The sequence below is a fragment of the Lepisosteus oculatus genome, chromosome 2, assembly GCF_040954835.1.
Source record: "Lepisosteus oculatus isolate fLepOcu1 chromosome 2, fLepOcu1.hap2, whole genome shotgun sequence".
NCBI classification, from domain to species: Eukaryota; Metazoa; Chordata; class Actinopteri; order Semionotiformes; family Lepisosteidae; genus Lepisosteus; species Lepisosteus oculatus.
In genome coordinates this window covers 20,362,212-20,384,943 of record NC_090697.1, presented here as the reverse complement: position 1 = coordinate 20,384,943, position 22,732 = coordinate 20,362,212, and the positions used below count along the sequence as shown (strand labels likewise).

Genomic DNA, 22,732 nt, shown 5'->3' with positions numbered 1-22,732 from the left:
GCTGGAGTATGTCACAAGATGCATTTACAAAGTTCCCCATTTTATAATTTTTACACTGTACCTAACATTTAAAACTTACTATATTTTAAACATGTCACAATATTTTAGTTTGGATTCCATACATATTTTAACTCAGAGGTACCTGGTCTCTCCGAGCTCTGCAGAACGTTTTCCTTCAGGTACAGTAGACAAATAGTATGATATGGTTCTGGTTCTTCAAACAGTATTACTGTTATGTCTTATTTTATACAAGTGTTTGTAATAATTTCACAGATCTTTGGTGTCTTAATTATTCGATGTGTTCACCCACAAAGCAATACAGGAACAAAACAAGTTAATCAATCTATTGTTTGCTTGCACGTGTATGTTTATCTTTCTTTTTCTAGTGTTTGGATTTTCATTACATAGTGGCGACTATAGGCTGAAGACTGTCTGTCATGATCCTTCTTCTGACCCAAACCAAAAATAAATTGTATAGTGTTACATGTAGGAATGTTGAGATGAGTAAACTAGTTTAGCCTCAGAAATATCCTAGGAAGTACAGTATACAATTTCCTTTCTGTATAGAGACCATAACACTAGATATGACAGCCAGCACAGACACTACTAGTTCCCAACACAATGTGATTTTATTATTTAAAACAATAAAATAAAAATAAGAATATAATATAACAATAAAGAGCCATGGTAACTCAGACGGCAAGGGCGTCCAGCTCTTCACTCAATCCCAGGTAGGGCCAAGTGATGTAGCTTGCTCTTATTCCATCTGGATGGCTCCCTTGTCCACTCAGCCTGCTTTCCAAGTGAGTACTGGGGGTTAATCCTTCTGGGGGTAATAGGTCTGCCGGAGCAGGATCCTGACCACATCACCTCCACCTTCAGTGTCGGGTGGTCAAGAAAAGTGGTGGCCCTTACCCCCCCATTTCCCCCCATGGGCCTTTATGGCCTGAAAAGCGAACCTACCTACCTATATAACAAGAAAATAAGAAGGCTCCACAGCTGAAATGTTGTGTTTCCTTTCTTCTCTTCAGCATGGAATAAACCTTTTACTTGTTCCTTTGCTGACTATAATTATATACTGTAACTAGAAAAGTTGTATTAACCAGCTCTGAAGAACACATAATAAATAACATTGTTTATCTTATTAATAAGACAGAATTAAATGTTGCTGTTCTTTTCCCAGTGAGACCCTTTCTCTCATCTCTGTGGTCCAAGCCACAGAGAAGCCATTCATGTTGGTGCACTGATTTAGGGATGTTTGTCTTCCTGATAAGGAATAGTTCCCAGGAACAGGATGCAACCAGCTATCATGATAGATGCCCACTCTTGGTGCCTGGTTGTCTAGTGAGACTCTAAGCACAACTGGATTGTGGTCCTAGGGTCAGAGGTTATGGTCAATCATTCCTCAAGTTGATCAACCAATCAGGAACCTGCAGGGCATGGAAATGCCAACTGCCCGGCAACCTCTTGACCAATCACCAACCATATTGTCCTCCAGTTAAAAGGCATTGCACAGAGCTTCGAGATTGCTCTTCCGTGCACCCTCGTGCTCCTCCAGACTCATCTGAGTAAAGGTTGACAATTGTAACGAACAGTTCTTTCCGGACCCTATGCGGACGACACAATCCAGAATCGTGAGGAAACACTAGGAAAAAGTCATGCAGTAATACGGGGATGAAAACAGGGGGGCGTGTCCAAAGTGCGCTGGTGCACGGGGGAGGTGTGGCCGAGGCAAACAATCCAAAAGTAATCCAGAAAGGGAATCCAAAAAACACAAGAATAAGTCCATAGCCAGGTGATCCATCCAACAAGGAGTTAAAACACGAACCGGATCGGAACCGGCGGACAGGGAACGGGAACAGAAATTAAAACCTTAACGGGACCAGGAGCTTCCAGGTCCCAGACTCGCACGGTGCGGAAACCAGATGCAGAGCCAGGATGAACGTCAGGGCCTGGCTTTTAAGGTGGACTGGGAACAGGGGTCAGGTGCACAGAATTAAATCCAAAGTGAAAGAGCCGGAGCGCCCTTAAAGAGGAGGAACTACAATCGTGACAACAATCACGTGACTGCCAGTGCTGCTGTATGAGTGTGCTCTGTCCGCGCAGTCACCTGTGTGCACAGATTCAGTAGTTCAGTGCGAGGCGAACTAACAGGTGCCCAGAGAGTAACGACCGTCCAGCATGAAGCCAACGGAGGAACTCCCTCTCCTTCTCCCCACAACTCTGAGCCGCAACAGGACTGGGTGGGCATCAAGCCAGGAGACCACGGATTGGATACCGCTTCCACAGAGGCTGTCAGCTGTTCCTTCGCTGTCTGTGCCGGGAGATACAAATCCATACTGAATGAGTATAAATCCAATACCTCAACACAGGTTGATATAAATTTAATTTGTATAAGTAACATATTTACTAATGAGTATCTAATGTAGAATCTGTATTAACGAGGCTGATTAACGAGATAGTGTAGTTGAATGGTATACTAAATGCATATTTCTTTGTTTTGTGTCTGTTTGCAATTGTGATATATTCTGTATCTTGGCAACCCTCACAATAAGATATGCCATCTGTATCCTGGCAGACTGTTTTATGTTTTTATTAGTGATCTTCTAGTCAATGGTATTATTCTTGTCTTAATTTAATGATGAAAGGATATTGTTATAATAATAATAATTAACTTTATTTTATATAGTGCCTTTAAAGGTAGCTTCTCAAAGCGCTTTACAGACTGGCAACAGCAACAACAACAATTAAAAATAAACAATAAAAATATACAAGTGAAACACGATGAGAATTCACAGAGGAGACAGTAGATGGTGGTACTAAATACAGTAGGAGCAGAGTGCTAAAAAAGGCTTCTTCAAAAGAAGAAGGTTTTGAGTCTGGATTTAAAGGAGTTTAGAGAAGGTGACTCTCTGATATCCTTGGGGAGAGAATTCCAGAGCTTAGGGGCATAACAGATGTAGACCCTGTCACCCATAGAGTGTAGGCGGGCTTGGGGGACAGACCAGAATTAGAGGAGCAAAGGTTGGGAGAAAGCAGCCAGAATTCAATGACTTCACTGAACAAATTGCAGCACTTTCAAAGTTCAGCATCTAGAATTTTAGGACCTGCTCTGATGGCTATTTTCCTTGTTCACTAAGCTCTACACCAGCTTTCAGTTTAGTATTCACTTTTAAAGACCTCACCCATAGTTTTTGAGACTCTGAATGGTTTGTCTCCCCTGCTACATACAGTATCTAATTTAATGTCCAGTTATATCACCAGCTGCTACTTTCTCTTGTATTGTAATGATTTGATCAATGTCTCTTGTCTGTCCCCAGGACCAGACCTCAGACCATAGATGTGGAATGCACTCCAAAATAGTATTTGAAAATAAAATGTGCTTTTAAATCTATTTTTAATAGTGGGTTTTATTACTTAATCTATTTTTAATAGTGGGTTTTATTACTTACATTGTCTGTTATTTATGTACGGTTTTTTGGAATTCTTTACATGAAAAGCATGTTATTATTATTTTAATAATGATGATGATGTGATATTTGATCAGGACATGAAACTACCAAAAAAGATAAATGGAAATTGGTCAGATAATGTCCTCAGAAACTAGCAGTGCTGTAACCTTAGCTCCTCCTCCTGTTTCTGCATTGAAACATTTAGGTTTCAGTTTCACTTCCATTCCTGCTGCTATGTTGAGAACAACAGAAAGTCACTTCTCAATGCAACTGCAGGCCTCAAGTCTTATTACTTTATACCGAGCTTCAAGGAAGGAACATTTGGATTCAGTTATACTGCATTTCGTCTAAGATAAAAGAAGATGGGACAAGCAAGCTCAGTCATATCTCAGGTAATTCACAGTCTTACATCTAGGAAATGTTTAAGTTTAAGTCACTGCCAATACTGGTAAGCATGATTTAGCATGTTAGCATGTGAGGTAGAACTAGATATCAACCTTAATGGACAATATTTGTATATTACTATAATAGATATATCTTCATCAAAGTCAAAGATGATTTTCAATGTGTTTCTCTCTGTGATTTTACCAACAATGACCTTCCAAATATTACATTTTACAGAAGCTAGAAAAGTACTTCAGAAATAATTTATTTTTATTTAACGCTTTTATTCTGTTCTGTATAATGAAGAACATAGCTTATAACCTTAATCCAAAGAACATATATCATGTGGCATTTAGTTTTAAGTTTGGAGACAGACAAAAGCTACATTACAAAAGCTGTTTAAGCATTTAAAGCAATGCTGCTACTCATAAAAATTCAAAAAATTTCAAACATATAGCACAGAAACTTTGGTTTTTTTGTTGACCATAATGTGAATTTATTGTGTGCAGCACTAGCTGTACCACTGATACAGCTACCACAGAAACAGACCTGAAAGCAAAAACCTTTTTTTCTACCTTATTATAAAGTTTTTCAATTATAAATGTTTTCCTTTTATGAGAAAAATAAAAAAATTGGCAATAGATGCATGACAATGTGCTAATTGCTCTTCTATGCAAGCTTCCCACTGTTGTAATGGACCATTTCAGTGGACTTACTTGTACAGATGCAGCCATCTAGAATGCATGTCAAAGTCCATGTCAGTGGAAAGCACACCTTAGTCCTGTCTGGCACACTGCTTTCAGCTCTTCATAGCTTAAAACGAACTAGTAGGTGGCACTTGTTAACAAAAAGCTAGATGGCACTTGCTATGTTAGATGTTACCAAAATGGTAGCTTTATTTAATCTGTTTAATTTATATTTTATTTACTTTAATTATATTCAATTTATATTTTATTTATATTTTATTTTTGTAATGAATTACAGTAGCTGGTGATGTCATTTTTCTTTTCCCAATTCCTATTATGCAAGAAATTAACACGATCATGAAGGAAAATGGTGAGCTAGAAGAAATAATTCTGCTAGAAAACACTGTGTGCCCTAGTGGTAAGAGGAAGCATTCACACAGATTCAAGACAAGCAGGATGTGGGAAGTGTGGTGGAGGCTATCGATACCAAGCCGAACTGCACCTTTTATTACCCTTGCATTTATTTGCAGATTCGCTCAGCTCTGTGTCATTGTCCAGGCAATTGTCTCAACATGCAACATGCAACATTCAATATGCAACTTTCAAAATGGCATGCCATTGCTTAATTTAATTTAGAAGATAGACAATGCAATGCAAAACAACAAAAAGGTAACAGGTAATGTGCAAAAACAACATCAGATGTGCAAAAACATGCATGAAATAAAAGGATAGAAATTATGGGGAGTGAGCTTTTTGACATGTAAGGTAGAGGTAGATTTCAATGTGTGAGTTTTTGGTAAGAAAGAAGGCACTGTGAGATTCAGATCATAGGTGAGAGTGAGAGAGGCTGGGAGTTTAATAGTTTGATAGTGCGGGGGTAAAAACTGTCTTTGAGTCTTGTAGTCCGGGCCTGAATGCTCTTTTCCACATTTTTCCACATGGTAGACGGTCATACAGTCTGTAGCTGGGATGTGTGAGATATTTGATGATGCTTAGGGGTTTTCTTAAGCACCGTCTGTCATAATTGTCCTGTATGGATGGGAGGGCAACCCCAGTGATGGACTGGGCAGTTTACACCACCCGCTGTAGGGCTTTGCGGTCAGCAATACTGCAGTTGCCATACTACACTGTGATGCAACCTGTCAGTGTGCTTTCTATAGTGCATCTGTAAAAGTTAGTGAGGATCTGGGCACATATCTTAGCCTTCTTCAACCGTCTTCAGAAGTACAGGCGCTGTTGCACTTTCTTGATCAGACAGGTGGCATTGAGAGACCATGTGAGGTCCTCGGTGATATGGACACCAAGGAATTTAAAGTTACTGACCCTTTCAACTTCGGTCCCATTGATGTGGATAGGGTCATGTCCGTTTTGCAGTTTCCTGAAATCAACGATCAGTTCCTTGGTTTTGCTGACATTGAGGGTGAGGTTGTTGTCTTCACGCCATGTTAGAAGGAGATTGACCTTAATTAAAAAAATATTATGGGACCCCTGGCAGGTATTTATATAAATTCTAATGTACATTAGTCAAGTTTTGCACAAACCTGGGAGAGGGTGCACTTAAACCTGTTTATATTTATTGTATAAAGAACTCATGTTTCATTGGGGCTCATAACCTGAAAAAAAGGATTTCAGGCTGTGCTTCAGTACATAAAGAGAAACCGTAACAATATTTTAAGTGTGATTCATCTAACAGGTTCCAGTGTGATTATGATACATAATTATATATGTACTGAACTGAACACTTCCTTTTATAAATTATTTTAAATATGTACAATAAGGATAAACAATTTAAAATCACCTTATTTTTCTTTCAGGCAACAAGGGTAGTGGTAAGTATTATTTGGAACTTCATCATTTTTACTCAATGTAAATTTTAATATTTTAAATGTTCAGTTTATATGCCAATTTAAAATGTATTTTTCATTTCTTTAGTATCCATATAAAATGAATTTCTGCATACTGTATATGAAAATGTACTACCAAATGTTTTAATCTATCTTTCAAATATTCATAGATTATCTGCATTTCAGGATCTAATTTTTTAATTTCCTAAATCATACATGATCATGAAAAATCTTTATGAGTTCCTTTGCCTTATTTTCAAAAACTGGAAGTACCCTATAGACCAAAACACACAATTTCAAAACAAAAAAATGAGAAGAAAAATCATTAAATTAATTAAATCACATTAGTATTCACCTCCTTTGGTACAGTATATGTCATATTAAACCATGTCTCAAATATATTTTACATCTATACCTTTTCCATTTTTATTCTGTAGGTCTTATCCTGCAGTTACCAGATTATGAATTTAATGTATCTAACTTTTTATTCCTTGAAGAAACAGCATACATGTGAAACATGCATACAATGTTTCGTTTTTTTCTTCTTCCATTTTTTATCAGTATGACTATGCCCCTTTTACGACCTGTTTTATGAGAGAAATAGAACACTTTATCAAAACATCTGTTTAAATTTGACATGTTCACTGTCAGAAAGATTAATCTCTTGCAGAAGTATGGCCTATTTTTAAGCAATATTATCATATTAAATTATATGATATTAAACCATTTGAAAATAAATGTATTTTAGTACGTTCATATTTTATGTCATATTAAAAAAAATTTAATCACTGTATTTTTTCTTTCAGGGAATAGGGGTGGTAAGTATTATTTGTAACTTTGTAATTGTAATTTTTACTCAATGTAAATTTTAAGATTTTAAATGTTCAGTTTATATGCCAATTAAAATGTATTTTTCATTTCCTTAGTATCCATATAAAATGAATTTCTGCATACTGTATATGAAAATGTACTACCAAATGTTTTAATCTATCTTTCAAATATTCATAGATTATCTGCATTTCAGGATCTCACTTTTTAATTTCCTAAATCATACATGATCATGAAAAATCTTTATGAGTTCCTTTGCCTTATTTTCAAAAACTGGAAGTACCCTATAGACCAAAACACACAATTTCAAAACAAAAAAATGAGAAGAAAAATCATTAAATTAATTAAATCACATTGGTATTCACCTCCTTTGGTACAGTATATGTCATATTAAACCATGTCTCAAATATATTTTGCATCTATACCTTTTCCATTTTTATTCTGTAGGTCTTATCCTGCAGTTACCAGATTATGAATTTAATGTATCTAACTTTTTATTCCTTGAAGAAACAGCATACATGTGAAACATGCATACAATGTTTCGTTTTTTTCTTCTTCCATTTTTTATCAGTATGACTATGCCCCTTTTACGACCTGTTTTATGAGAGAAATAGAACACTTTATCAAAACATCTGTTTAAATTTGACATGTTCACTGTCAGAAAGATTAATCTCTTGCAGAAGTATGGCCTATTTTTAAGCAATATTATCATATTAAATTATATGATATTAAACCATTTGAAAATAAATGTATTTTAGTACGTTCATATTTTATGTCATATTAAAAAAAATTTAATCACTGTATTTTTTCTTTCAGGGAATAGGGGTGGTAAGTATTATTTGTAACTTTGTAATTGTAATTTTTACTCAATGTAAATTTTAAGATTTTAAATGTTCAGTTTATATGCCAATTAAAATGTATTTTTCATTTCCTTAGTATCCATATAAAATGAATTTCTGCATACTGTATATGAAAATGTACTACCAAATGTTTTAATCTATCTTTCAAATATTCATAGATTATCTGCATTTCAGGATCTCACTTTTTAATTTCCTAAATCATACATGATCATGAAAAATCTTTATGAGTTCCTTTGCCTTATTTTCAAAAACTGGAAGTACCCTATAGACCAAAACACACAATTTCAAAACAAAAAAATGAGAAGAAAAATCATTAAATTAATTAAATCACATTGGTATTCACCTCCTTTGGTACAGTATATGTCATATTAAACCATGTCTCAAATATATTTTGCATCTATACCTTTTCCATTTTTATTCTGTAGGTCTTATCCTGCAGTTACCAGATTATGAATTTAATGTATCTAACTTTTTATTCCTTGAAGAAACAGCATACATGTGAAACATGCATACAATGTTTCGTTTTTTTCTTCTTCCATTTTTTATCAGTATGACTATGCCCCTTTTACGACCTGTTTTATGAGAGAAATAGAACACTTTATCAAAACATCTGTTTAAATTTGACATGTTCACTGTCAGAAAGATGAATGTCTTGCAGAAGTTTGACCTATTATTAAACAATATGATCATGTTAAAGTATATGATATTAAACAATTTGAAATTACATTTATTATAATTTTTAAATATTTTATGTCATATTAAACAATTTAAAATCACTGTATTTTTTTCTTTCAGGTCTTCACTTTGGTGGTAAGTATTAATTTCAAATTGTTAACAAGTAATTTTAGCTCTATGTAAATTGCTATATTTTATACTCTTTGTTCATATGTTCGTTAAAACATTTTTTTACTGAGTGATCAGATAAACCAAATTTTTGAATATATAAAAATATACTACCAATTTTTTCAAATTACATTTCAAATCTTCATTGTTCATCTCTTTTTCCTGGATTTTTTAAATGTTGTTGATTTAACCATCTTTATGAGTTCTTTTTGCCTTATTTTTAAAAACTGGAAATACCAAAACACACAATTACAAAATAGAGAAAATGAGAAGAACGAGGACAGAGTCCAGCAGGAACTCCCAAAATAACAGCAAAAGCAATGACCCTTTTAGGAAAACAGGAGTCAAGAATGGTTTAGATGGTCTCTGCCAGGGCTGTGGGTGGGAGCTTGAGGGTAGTGTGGACAACAAGGTTAAGGGCCAAAAATAAACCTGATGGTCAGCAGCAAAGAGGGGGATAGTGACAGGGAGGCAGTCTGTAGCTGCAAATGGCATGGAATCTGGAATCCTGGACCTAGGAAAGACTCACACTGATGTGATGTAGTGAATTTCAGTGGCTGGACAGGCTTCTACAAGGACAGCAGGAAAGGAGGATAGGGGCAGGGGAAGAGACACTGGTGATACAGTATGTTGGAACTGAAGGTGTGAGGAGTTGGACACCTAACAATGAAACAGGGCTGAAAAGGGAGAGATAAGTAGTATAAAAAGTAAATAAAAAGTATTCATTTAATATACTGTATGCATTATGCAGACATGCGTCTAAATTGTAATGACATACTACTCCAGATTTACATTCTGTGCTTCAAAAACTGTAGCTGTAAACTGGATTTTTGTCAATATGTAGGAGGCAGTCTAATTAATGATTCTGTGGTGGAGTACTTTATTGGGTAACAGGGAGTGTGTCATACTGAATGATATGCTGTATGACTTCAAAGATCTTTACATAACATATTGTAGAATTGTGTATGAATGCTTAAGACTACCTGTGTGTGTTCCTTCTTCTTTTCTTTTACAAGTTTTCCTTTTAAAATTCAGCATATTGAAACCTATTTTAGGTAATCTTTTTCTACAATAGCTAAATTTGTAGATTCAAAAAACAAAACATATATTTTGACTCCAGGATACAATTATATTTTTACAAAAGAAGTCTCACTTATACTTCTATTTTGGATTTAAGGGTGAGTTTGTGTTAATTTGCGTTTGCCTTCCAATATAATTTTGACAGGAAGTATTTATCTTGCAGTTTGGGTGCCATCTAGTGGTAAGTAAAGACGGAAACAAGATTAAAATATTTTCTGTAATTTCTAAAAGAAAAATAAAATAGAAATATAAAAAGAAAAACTATAGATTCGTTCAAAGTCAGAGAGTTAAGATACGCTAAAGTTACATCACGCACAACATGTTTGCCCCTGGTGGACAGTCTGTTGGTTCTTCTGCTAATAAGGTTTACAAAAAACATAACTCTGTTCTAATCAACAACATATATATATATATTTGGTTGTCTAAAATGTCTTACTGGTAATTTCAATAAATAAAAATTCTACAGGCTATTACCTAAATTGTAAATATATATTATTAAAAAACATTGCTTGAAACATTTGATTTACTATATTAAATATAAAAGGTTTTTATCTTTCTTACAGTTTCGCTCCATACTCTCCACACTGCCAGGTAATTATTTTCACCTTACAATTTTATATATATTGTATATTTTGTCATATTATACATTATACACTGTATATTTTAAATTGAATGGTATCATTTTAAATTTTGGCAAATTTGAATTGGGTTGAAAATGTTACTCTTAAGTGCATGGAGGATAGGTTTGATTGATTATACTAAATTGTTCCTCCTGAATTCATGTACCCATTAACTGATTGAATTAGGACGGTGCCACACAATAGACTGCAAATCACTTTTGAAAAAAGTACGAGCCAGATAAAAGGAAAATCCATGAAATGAGCATTTAATTTATACCAGTGGAAAAATTCCAAACTAATCAGTTATCTCTTTTGTTTTTACTTTTATTCTACTCTTTTTTTTCTGATTTTTGTACTGAGCTTCAACAAGAACTTGAATCACTGAACAACTGGATCTTTTTTGAGATTTAAGCAGCGTGGCACAGATGAGTCTGTTGTAGAATAATACTACAACCCAGATGGCACTTTATTAACATTTTATCTAAGAAAGAATATTCATATTGGATAACTCTTTCCTTAAAAAAAATAAAAGCAATGTTAATTCTATAATGCAACCACATAAAATTACAAAAAAGAAAGAAAATATTGTATAAAATTGCAAGAAAGGAGGAAAAGGAAGATCACCTTCAACATTGGTGAGCACAAGAACAGGGAGTGACATCAACCCAAGGACAAAAAGGGCTGTCATGCACACATGGCATTCCTCATCCTATCACAGAATATGTGAGGGCGGCGCATGATTCTGATTGAGGAAGATTGGACCTATGGCCAGATACTCACAAGCCGTTGGGCACTACAGTACAATTTTCACAGGCCATGAATAGTGTGTCTAGGAAAACTGCTTCAGAATTAAAGCTTCAGTACAAGACTAATTAGGAACCAAACTACATAAATGAGGAGATGGGTGACTTGCATCTATCACAGATGTGTATATTAAAGGCTACAAATGAGAAAACTCTATTTGGTCTGTCTAGTCCATTTGGCAGTCAGCAGCTAATTCAAGGATCTAACCCAATCATTTCTTAAAATAAAACAGGGTTTCATATCAACAACATGGCTAAGTAATTTATTCCATACTCCCACAACCTATTTTTGTAAAGACATGTCTCCTGTTTTTAGGTTTTAAATGTACTTTTTGCATAGCCTGGATTGCTTTTCCATGCAATAATAATTGGCCTCCTAGTTCTATTTTGTCAGTAGCTGTATATGCTATAAAGGGACAAGTAATAGGTTTATTCCATGCTGAAAAAAAGAAGAAAGAGAACACAACGTTCACCTGAAGAAGGCTCTACGGCCAAAGCGTTGTGTTCTCTTTCTTCTTTTTTTCAGCATGGAATAAACCTATTACTTGTTCCTTTGCAGCCTACGCATGCTGACGCAGCTACCCACCTGTATATGCTATATATTTGTGGCTGTATAAAGAATTTCCTGCTTACCTCAAAGAGTTTGTTAATTAAAATTCATGACCAACTATGTTCAATGATATCTTATATTAGGAATTATATTGAATTGTTAATTGTAGGCTAAAAAGAAAAAAAGGATAAACACTATGTTTTGACTTCAGCCTTTTTAGTTTAATTCATTTCAGGAGCGTTGTTTAATTTTCTTCATTTTATGTGGTATATCTCTGTATAATATCTTTCCAGTTAAACTCCATGTCCGGGTTCTTGGACAGACCCTGAATGCTCACATCGACTTCATTAAAAGAATTCAGAGAAGCATAATAATTAAAGAGCGTGAGAGTGAAGAAGACTGTGATGTTATTGTGGCTTTCTGCCCTGTCAGCTCTCGAATTGGAACTGATATTGATGCTGCCATTGAGAACCTCCCAGGTGAGAGTTATTAGTTCGTACTGTCTTCTTTAGTAATTTAAATATTTTTTACTAAATGTCTTGAAAGTAAAGGAGAGGAAATTACATTAGTGCTGTATAACTGTAAATTAAGAACACTTTAACAAAAAATGTGCTGACTTTTCACATCAGGGTGCATTTTAGAATTGAAGAATAGCATTGCCAATACCAGTCTTAAAATAATATGAAACCAGTAAGACATCACATAATAATATCATTTAATTTTAGTTCCTTAAGACATTTTTATTTCTATTATTTTTCTTAGCACATGCCCCTTATCTATGGTGCCTTGCAGTTTGATGATGATCAATACAATATGTGAATAAACAAAATAGATAACATTAATATACAGAATAGTATGTATAGGAAAACAAGCATATTTGTTTTACGATAAGGAGGGCCACTGATTTCAGGTGCAGGATAGCCTTAGTGCTTTTATTTGGAAACAAGCTGGGGGAATCATGGCAGTAGATAAAAAGTAAGGTGCCTGAGAGAGGAGGCAAATACAGGTGCTGTCTTGAGGACGTGCTGGTAGGTGGTCAGGGGTCGTGAAGTTCAGATCTCTGTAGGCAAGATATTCCATCACAACAGCACAAGATTACAGAAAGAATGGATCTAACAGGTTAGTGAAATGAGACCTGTCTTTTCTAAATCCATACTGAATATGGTCTAGAATCCTGCTTCCAAACAGATGACCCTTAAAAAAATAAATCCTTAATAGAAGACCTACTGGCCTTTAATTATTTGGTTCAGTTTTACTACCCTCTTTAATGGGACCTACAGAACATTAGCAATGCCGAGCTTCCTATGGCTATTACCCCTCGAGTTACTGCTGGAAAAGTGTTATTAGAGGCTTAGGACAAATTCTGTATCTCTTATCAAAGAACAATTGGCAGAGTATGATCAAGACCTGGAGATTTATTCTTGAGTGCTTCTAGGACCCATCGTATTTAATTTAGTACTTTGTTTTCCCCAGCATGAGGCATATTTTCTGTTTACTGTAAACACAGTAACAGCACAGTAACTACAGTATTTGCCTATCATCTTTGCCTAATTTTACCTGAAAATATTTGTACTGTCTGACGTCATGACTACACCAGCATGATGTGGACATATACACAGCTGTATTGTGCTTTCAATCACACAGACTTTAGCAATAAAGGGACTGAAGAAGGGTGAAAATGATAACTTGATGAAGGAATTCAACGCTGTCACATAATTCTATCATTTAATTCTGTAAGTTTTAGTGTTATAGGTTACGTGATAATACACTTAGATCTTCACTAACCATCATGTATGACTATCCAGCACCTCCTTCCCTATGGATGCTTTTAGTGTACTTCAAAATGACCTCAATGGACATGTAGCTTTTCAGAAACCTTTGCTATGAAGAGGCAACAAAAGAAAAATATTCTTCAAAAACAAGTACATGACTGAGCTTTTAGGCAATGATCTATGATTTGGCTGGGGTGGTGGGTATAGTACTACATGCATCTCTGAGCAAAGGTCTCAGACACGCTTCAGTAAAATTTCCCTGTATAAATGGGTAAAAATATGTATATTGTATGGATGAAGGCATAACTGAGAAAACTTAGTAACAGCTACAGTAAGGCTTGCTGGCATGGAGCTGTAGCTTAGCTAAGGGTGTTGGCAATATGAGTAAAGTCAACAGATACAGGCCAGTTCTGACCTGCTGGGATTTTTATTTCCAATGCTCCATATCATAAGCTTTGAAATAAAAACATGTGTGGTACAAAATATAATAGAAAATACAATAAATCCAAAATATATATATACAGTGCCTTGCGAAAGTATTCGGCCCCCTTGAACTTTTCAACCTTTTGCCACATTTCAGGCTTCAAACATAAAGATATAAATTTTTTATTTTATGTGAAGAATCACCAACAAGTGGGACACAATTGTGAAGTCGAACGAAATCTATTGGATTTTTGAAACTTTTTTAACTAATAAAAAAATGAAAAGTGGGGCGTGCAAAATTATTCGGCCCCTTTACTTTCAGTGCAGCAAACTCACTCCAGAAGTTCAGCGAGGATCTCTGAATGATCCAATGTTGTCCTAAATGACTGATGGTGATAAATAGAATCCACCTGTGTGTAATCAAGTCTCTGTATAAATGCACCTGCTCTGTGATAGTCTCAAGGTTCTGTTGAAAGCGCAGAGAGCATCATGAAGACCAAGGAACACACCAGGCAGGTCCGTAATACTGTTGTGGAGAAGTTTAAAGCCGGATTTGGATACAAAAAGATTTCCCAAGCTTCAAACATCCCAAGGAGCACTGTGCAAGCGATCATCTTGAAATGGAAGGAGTATCAGACCACTGCAAATCTACCAAGATCTGGCCGTCCCTCTAAACTTTCAGCTCAGACAAGGAGAAGACTGATCAGAGATGCAGCCAAGAGGCCCATGATCACTCTGGATGAACTGCAGAGAACTACAGCTGAGGTGGGAGAGTCTGTCCATAGGACAACAATCAGTCTTACACTGCACAAATCTGGCCTTTATGGAAGAGTGGCAAGAAGAAAGCCATTTCTCAAAGATATCCATAAAAAGTCTCGTCTAAAGTTTGCCACAAGCCACCTGGGAGACACCCCAAACATGTGGAAGAAGGTGCTCTGGTCAGATGAAACCAAAATCGAACTTTTTGGCCACAATGCAAAACGATATGTTTGGCGTAAAAGCAACACAGCTCATCACCCTCAACACACCATCCCCACTGTCAAACATGGTGGTGGCAGCATCATGGTTTGGGCCTGCTTTTCTTCAGCAGGGACAGGGAAGATGGTTAAAATTGAGGGGAAGATGGATGCAGCCAAATACAGGACCATTCTGGATGAAAACCTGTTGGAGTCTGCAAAAGACCTGAAACTGGGACGGAGATTTATCTTCCAACAAGACAATGATCCCAAACATACAGCAAAATCTACAAAGGAATGGTTCACAAATAAACGTATCCAGGTGTTTGAATGGCCAAGTCAAAGTCCAGACCTGAATCCAATCGAGAATCTGTGGAAAGAGCTGAAAACTGCTGTTCACAAACGCTCTCCATCCAACCTCACTGAGCTCGAGCTGTTTTGCAAGGAAGAATGGGCAAGAATTTCAGTCTCTCGATGTGCAAAACTGATAGAGACATACCCCAAGCGACTTGCAGCTGTAATCGCAGCAAAAGGTGGCTCTACAAAGTATTAACGCAAGGGGGCCGAATAATTTTGCACGCCCCACTTTTCATTTTTTTATTAGTTAAAAAAGTTTCAAAAATCCAATAGATTTCGTTCCACTTCACAATTGTGTCCCACTTGTTGGTGATTCTTCACATAAAATACAAAATTTATATCTTTATGTTTGAAGCCTGAAATGTGGCAAAAGGTTGAAAAGTTCAAGGGGGCCGAATACTTTCGCAAGGCACTGTATATTATTCTAACAACTATCTGACCTACACCATAATCCAAGATGACTTTCAATAATACAATTGCACTATATGCAGAAACAGTATTGAGTAGATAATCAAACAATCAAAGCAGCATCAGCAGGACTCGCAGGCCTAGGCATTCACTCTTTTCACTATTTTTACTATTTTCATGATTACCTTTTGAAGTCATGATATTCTAATCAAACAGGAAGCTTCAGACAGAAAACTGAACTAAAGTAAAAATAATGTGGCAGAGCGAATCAAATTTAATTTGAAAACATGCTTTTATTTAATAATCAATGACTATATTTAAAATTTGAGTTATTTAAAGATTATAGAGATATCTAAAGATTTGATGCTTTCTTAGTAAAACCTATTTAATAAATAAGGCCACGTCTTATGATAATCTAGAAAAATCTGTATTCCAAAAAGAAATGTTGCATTTGTTATTTTAACTGTGGTGTGATGTATGAAACTGTTTTGATTTGGATTCCTGGACCAACACGAACATTTACTCAATTACTGAACTCCCTGAAGTTGGGTGAAATATATGACCATTTAGATGTTACCACATGCATTATATCTTTTATATACTATAAAAAATATCCATATTAAGATCACTGTAACTATAGAGAATAATATGGGGGAAGGTCATATTTAAAATACATTAAACAAATCAGTTTAAACAGCTTAGGTACAAACAGGAGTTATAGATGTTAAGAGCATCTACACTTTTACTAGTGGTTTAACTTTATTTCTTTAAATTTGTAAGATTTTATTAAATCATGGTCCATATTTAAAAAAATGTGATTATAATGACTCAAGGTAAACTATGCATGAATAGTCCATATGAAGTAGCAGCAACTTCATCATTTAGCCAATAAAAAATGAATGAATTAATTCTTAGGAGATTTTCATCATTTAGATCCAGGGTGCCTAACCTTTTTTATTGCAAGATCTACTTTTCATTTGCCAGTCCAGCACGATCTACCACTGTGAATTTGAAGCTCTGATATAGGGAAAACAGACTGTGGACACATCAGTACAGTAACGATACCCATCACTAAAATGACAGCAAATAAAAGCAAGTGACTCATGCTACAGTGAACAAGAAATGTTCCCCAATTTAGAAAAAAATAATATCCTATCTTAATGTCAGCATTGGTACTGAGAAGCTTACTTGAGAACACTTGTCATTTTTTTACGTGTTTACACTGCTGATCATGTCGATGACATTTTTATTGTGTCCCTGCAGCTCGAAATTCAGCAGTTCAGTCAAGTTTGTGAGGCATATTCGCCATGTTTAGATGACTTGAGAAACTCTTTGATTTCAGGCAACAGCTGTCTGAACCTTGCCAAAAATGTATGTTTTTGAAATCTCCAAACAGCAAGTCAGCAGCCTCAGCAAACGTTTTTTTTTTTAATTCTCGATCCCTGAATGATTTTTTTTGTTTAGCCAGGGCATGGCTCACACGGAACGATGCGATGATTGACGCTTTCCCTCTTGTATTAGGCTTCATGAAAACCGACTGCTGCTAGTTGAGATTTAATGTTTCCCACTTTTCTTTTCTGTAACTCACTTTTAGCGGAAAGTCCACATCATACGTTTTGTGTGCAGTTTTGAAATGTTGTTCTGTATTTCAAATTTTTGCGTAGACGCTAGCATTTCAGATTTGAACGGAAAGTACAAAAAATAATCATGCTCCCATTCCTCGATCTCTTTGCTTAATCGTTTTCACTCAAACACTACAACTATCGAAAAAGGCAATCATACTTATCAAACTGTTGGCTTATTTGTCACAGCCATTCTGTTTCGCTTCACTATGCGCTGTAGGGAATGTGGGGTTCGTGCGGCAATAACTAAGGGAACTTGGGTAGCACACACAACACTATTTAAGGAGCTCCTGTCGTCTCCCCCGCCCCCCCCAGTATCAGCCAGCACTCAGCGAAGAGACTTTTACAACACATTGGACAAGGGTTAAACACACACAACGGTAGTAACATGTATGACGTTACATGGACAGCTCTGAATAAAGTTTTAGGCTATCGAAAACAGTAAATAGTCAAACAGCCCATTTTTACATTTATTTCTTGTTATCGATCGACTGGCAAGCGCTCCGCGATCGACTGCTTGGGCACCACTAAGATAATTTTTCATGTCTAAATATTTATAAAGCTATTCATGCAACCAATCTCAAAGGATTAACTTTCAAACTGAAACTTAAGACAATTGACTTAATCAGAATATTGATATAGAAATCTAACTGTAGAAAAAAAAACAGAAACCTTTGTACAGCTGTGTACAGTTATGTCCCATTCCTAGGTATTTATATATAGATATAGTGGCTATCATAAGTATTCACCCCCTTGGACTTTTTATATGTTACTATGATAGAATATAGAATCACAATGCATTTAGTTGGGATTTTTTGCTGTTGAACAAAACAACGCTCTATAATGTCAAATTGAAAACAAAATTCTACAGATCTTCCTAAATTAATTATAAACAGAAAAAGGGATTGCATAAGTATTCACAACCCTTTACAAACCTAAATAGGCACTAATGGTGCTTCACATGAGTTCAGGATAAATATACACATCTCTGGGATGTCCCACAGTTGACTAGTACTGCCCCCTAGAAACAGTACTGTACTGTTTATCATGAAGACAAACATTCTAAATAAATCTGCAATAAAGTCATTGAAAGCACCAATCAGGGGAAGGGTATAAGGAAATTTCCAAGGCATCATACTTCCCCCAAAGCACAGTAAAGTCCATAATAAAGGAAAGGAATAAAATATGGCATAACTGTGAAGAACAGGGTGTTCTCAAAAAAGTATGCAGGCAAGAAGAGCACCAAGAGGCCTGTGACAACTCTAATTATTAGAGTCTTCCATGGCTGAGATGAAACTGTGCATATAACAATTGCCTGGGTGCTTCACAAATTTGGGCTTCATGGGAGAGTCACAAAAAACTCTCATCAAATCTCGACTATACTTTTCCAGAGGGCATATGGGAGACTCCAAGACCAAATGGAAGAAGATTCTATGGTCTGACAAGACCAAAATTGACCTTTTTGGTCTCTGTAAGTGTTATGTTAGGTGTCAGCATAACAGTAAACATGTGTAAAAGCGAGGCATGGTGGTGGCAGTGTCATGAGGAAGCTTTGCTGCACTGGCCTAGAAGACTTGTGAAGATAAAAGAATATATTGAAGCAGCAAAGTGAAATCCTGGTGGAAAACCTGCTGCAGTCTGCAAGAGACATGGGACCTAGGAAAAAGGTTCATATCCAGTAGGACAATGACCCAAAATATACAATTAAAGTCACACTGGAAGAGTTTGAAAAGAAAAAAAGTCAATGTTCTGGAGTGACCCAGACAAAGCCCAGTCCTCGGTCCAATGAAGAAACTGTGGCAGGAATTGAAAATTTCTGTTCACCAACTTTTTCCATACAATCTGAGGCAGTTTGAGCACTTTTAATAGAAAATTTGGAAAAACGCGACCAGACATTTTCAGTTTTATATTTCTAATTAATTTAATAATTAATAAACACAATAAACTGTAGATAAGTCAGAGGGGGTGAATACTTTCCATAGCCACTGCAAGTTAAAATACCTCTAATGCACCCTAATGAGTATCTTAAACTGTTAATTTATGAAACAGTGCTCTTGATTTTTATAGTACTGGCTTAATGTTTTTTTAAAGTTATGTGTACAATCTTGATAATAATTTTGAGTTTATTTTCTTTTAAAGAACAGGGATATTTCTGCAATTAAAATAAAAACAGTTGTTTAATTTGAAAACAAATATTTCGCTCTCTCTGCAGATCACAAGCCTGTCATTCTGGTAGTGATGCATCACACTTACAATGCTGACTCTGTTGTGGTTGAAAGCAGCAGACTGGTGTACAGAAGCAATATACAATGTACTGTTGACTGTCTGTTCCATGAATCTAAGGGATTGCTGGAAAATTGTGAAATCAATAATCAAGCTGTTGTATCAGTCAACAGATTTGCATCCGGCATAAAAAAATATACAACACTGGAAAGAAGTCTTCTGTATTTCTGTACAAAAATTCCACGTTTGTTTTGGTTCATGCAAAAGTTTATTTTGTGGTAATGTAATGGAATACTCATTAAGGACTTCCAATACAATTGTATTGTCAAGTAATAATCAAGAGCTAAAAAAAGCAATATATGATCAAATACTTGAGAAGCTTACAGTGATCAACAATAACCAGACTTTAGGGTCAGTGATAATTAATCTTCATTGAAGTTAGTTATCTTGAGCATGTAAAGAAAACAGGAATAACTTATGTCATCACCATGTGTTGTGTGTTTGTATACAAGTGATTTTAAAGAAAAGTAACAGTTGAAATTACATTCTACTAATAAAAAGAGATACTGAAAATAAAGCCTCACAGTAATGTTATGGTATCTTTAAACTAGCACACAGATTTCATCGTTGCATCATGATCATAAGAAGAACATTTATAGATGAGATTTCAAAATACTTCAGAGGATGTTTATACAATATTCTGGTGTTTTCCCATTTAGCATATCATCAATATATTTTATAAGATAAATTAGAAATACTCAAGCAGTGTCTGGTAAGATGTTTTGACAGCTCACAATACCAAACATACATGCTCATACTGTATATTGCTGAGTTCTACAATGTTATTATTCTTTTATACAAAACAGTACTATTCTGTGCCTTAAATGTATGTGCCAAATGAATTATAAATAAACGTCTTGTTTGGCCTCTTGCTGTTTCTGATCTACAATATCTGAAAAACCAACACATAAGCATTCTAAAAGAACATAGAGAAAAATAAAAGAATTAAGTGCAGATACGTCTCAAAAAGCTCAACATCATATAAACCAAGAAAAAAATCAATACTGCACAAAACATTCAGCAATAATTGTTTAATCTTTTAAAATGTAACACAAAGACTCCACCACACTGAGATTGTTGTAAACCCATTATACATATTCTTTCCTCACTCACTACAGATTTCCTTCTTTTCATTTAATCCTCACACAGGCTCCAAACAGTTGACTCAGCATTTTTTTCTTCTATTCTTTTCATGAAAACAAACAGCTCACAGTCTGATATGTACTCACTTCTGTCAAGGTCCCTCTCTGTCCCTGCAGTGGAAACATGACAGATGTCACTCATCGTCAGAGAGCCAGGATTTAGATAGGTAGCCTCTACCTGTCTTCTTGTACATTCAGTTTCCTTTTGGCTGCACTTTCTGCTCTCTGGTCTTCACCGGCAGAGACAACCAGGAGCTGATAATCAGCCCTCCCACCCTGCTACATCATGGCTCCAGCCCTCCAGTTTCCCTAGTACCCAACACCACACACTGCTGACTAGCAGAGCCAAGAGTGTGATACTCCGTTCCTCACCCTTCCTATATCAAGGCGGAGGTCTCCCAACAGATTTTCTAATCTAGTCTCCTGTCATTCTGGCCCAAGCAGCTCGGCGACTACCATTCAAACACACTCTTTTCTCACATACTGTCCCTTTGAATTATCCCATTACTTGAATTTATCAATCACTCAAGCATGACAAGACAGGAGACATGACCTGCTAGAGTCCAGGTCTTTTTCTGCAGGAGCATCTGAGAGCTAGATGAGATGATGTTCACTTTCTGGGAAACACTGCTGAGTCTTCTCCACTTCCCATCTTCCCTCACACAGTTCTCTCTCAGAAGCACACGAGCTACACCTCCTGACAGTCTATAATCTAGGATACACCTCTCTAGTGCTTCAAAACACTAGTGTCCCAATCTGTTCATAAAGACTGGTGACAATTTTCATTCTTCCCAGAAGAATTCCAAAACAATCATTTTCAGTAATCCCTAAAAGTTTGAAAGTAAATGTGTGTTGTAATGTGTTATTGTAACGGGTGACTGTTAACAAGATGGTAATTCACATTTACCTGTTCCATTTTTCATCATTAAGTAACACACTCCATAATGGAACCGGTTCACAAAGAACTTGCTTTCAAGATAAATAACCTAAAAACACAACACTTCCTAGACTTTGTGAAAGCTTTCTGGTCTTAACCTACTCTGCTAATCTCTGGGAGATGAGTATAACGGAAATAGCTAAAGCTAAAGCTTTTCCGACGCACTTACGAACATGACTGCTAAAATAAAAACAGATCAGATGAATGAAAAAGTGTGATAAAATTGCAGTCAAGTAACTTTTACCTTTTCAGTAATATTTTTCTATAGTTTATCATATTAGGTCTTTTTTCTCAACTGTCTTTCAATAAAATAGTATCAGGGGATTAGTACAGCTCCCAACACAAACTTCATCATGAAGCCAAAGAAACATTCAAAGCAAATCTGACTTAAAGGAGGCTCTCCAGTCAAAACTGTTTTACTCTTCCTACTTTTAAACATTGGATTAACCTCTACTTCTTTCAAATTCACACACTGATGCAGCTTCATGATATATGCTTGCATTAAAAGAAAGAGCTGTGTACCTTTTATTTTTAGATACCTTTTATTATCTATAGAATTCTTTTCCAATGCTTTCTCTCTTATGCCTGCTTTTTCAATGCCATTAATCATGGTATCTTACATGAATACAACAAATCACTTCGACATTTGTAGCCCCATTCTTAGGGGTATACTTTTAGAGGTGATGATAACTCTTAAGAGGACCATAAAGTACTTCAAATTAACATTTTTAAAACAACATTATGATTTTATGACCATGTAGTTAAACATAATTTAAAAGGTACTTTTGGTTAACTCTCTTATTTACAATTTTTGACCAAGACAAATATTCACTAAAGCAAAGATGCATTTGAAACAAATGAAGAATTTTGAAAAAAAGACAG

General features: G+C 35.6%; 1 protein-coding gene across 3 annotated transcripts; it reads left to right on the top strand.

Moving 5' to 3' along the window:
- Positions 1-3,685: 3,685 nt before the first annotated feature.
- Positions 3,686-20,642, top strand: LOC107075916 (uncharacterized). Of its 3 annotated transcripts, none has more exons than XM_069198409.1 (8): positions 3,686-3,844; positions 6,337-6,351; positions 8,011-8,022; positions 8,850-8,864; positions 10,141-10,158; positions 10,541-10,568; positions 12,244-12,429; positions 19,701-20,642. In XM_069198409.1, exons 1-8 carry the CDS (start codon positions 3,815-3,817, stop codon positions 19,991-19,993), a joined length of 597 nt encoding a protein of 198 aa, XP_069054510.1. In that variant the 5' UTR covers positions 3,686-3,814; the 3' UTR covers positions 19,994-20,642. The 3 variants fall into 3 exon arrangements, with proteins under 3 accessions (XP_069054510.1, XP_069054501.1, XP_069054519.1); XM_069198400.1 differs by having other exon boundaries at positions 10,123-10,158; XM_069198418.1 differs by lacking the exon at positions 10,141-10,158.
- The last annotated feature ends 2,090 nt before the right edge of the window (positions 20,643-22,732 follow it).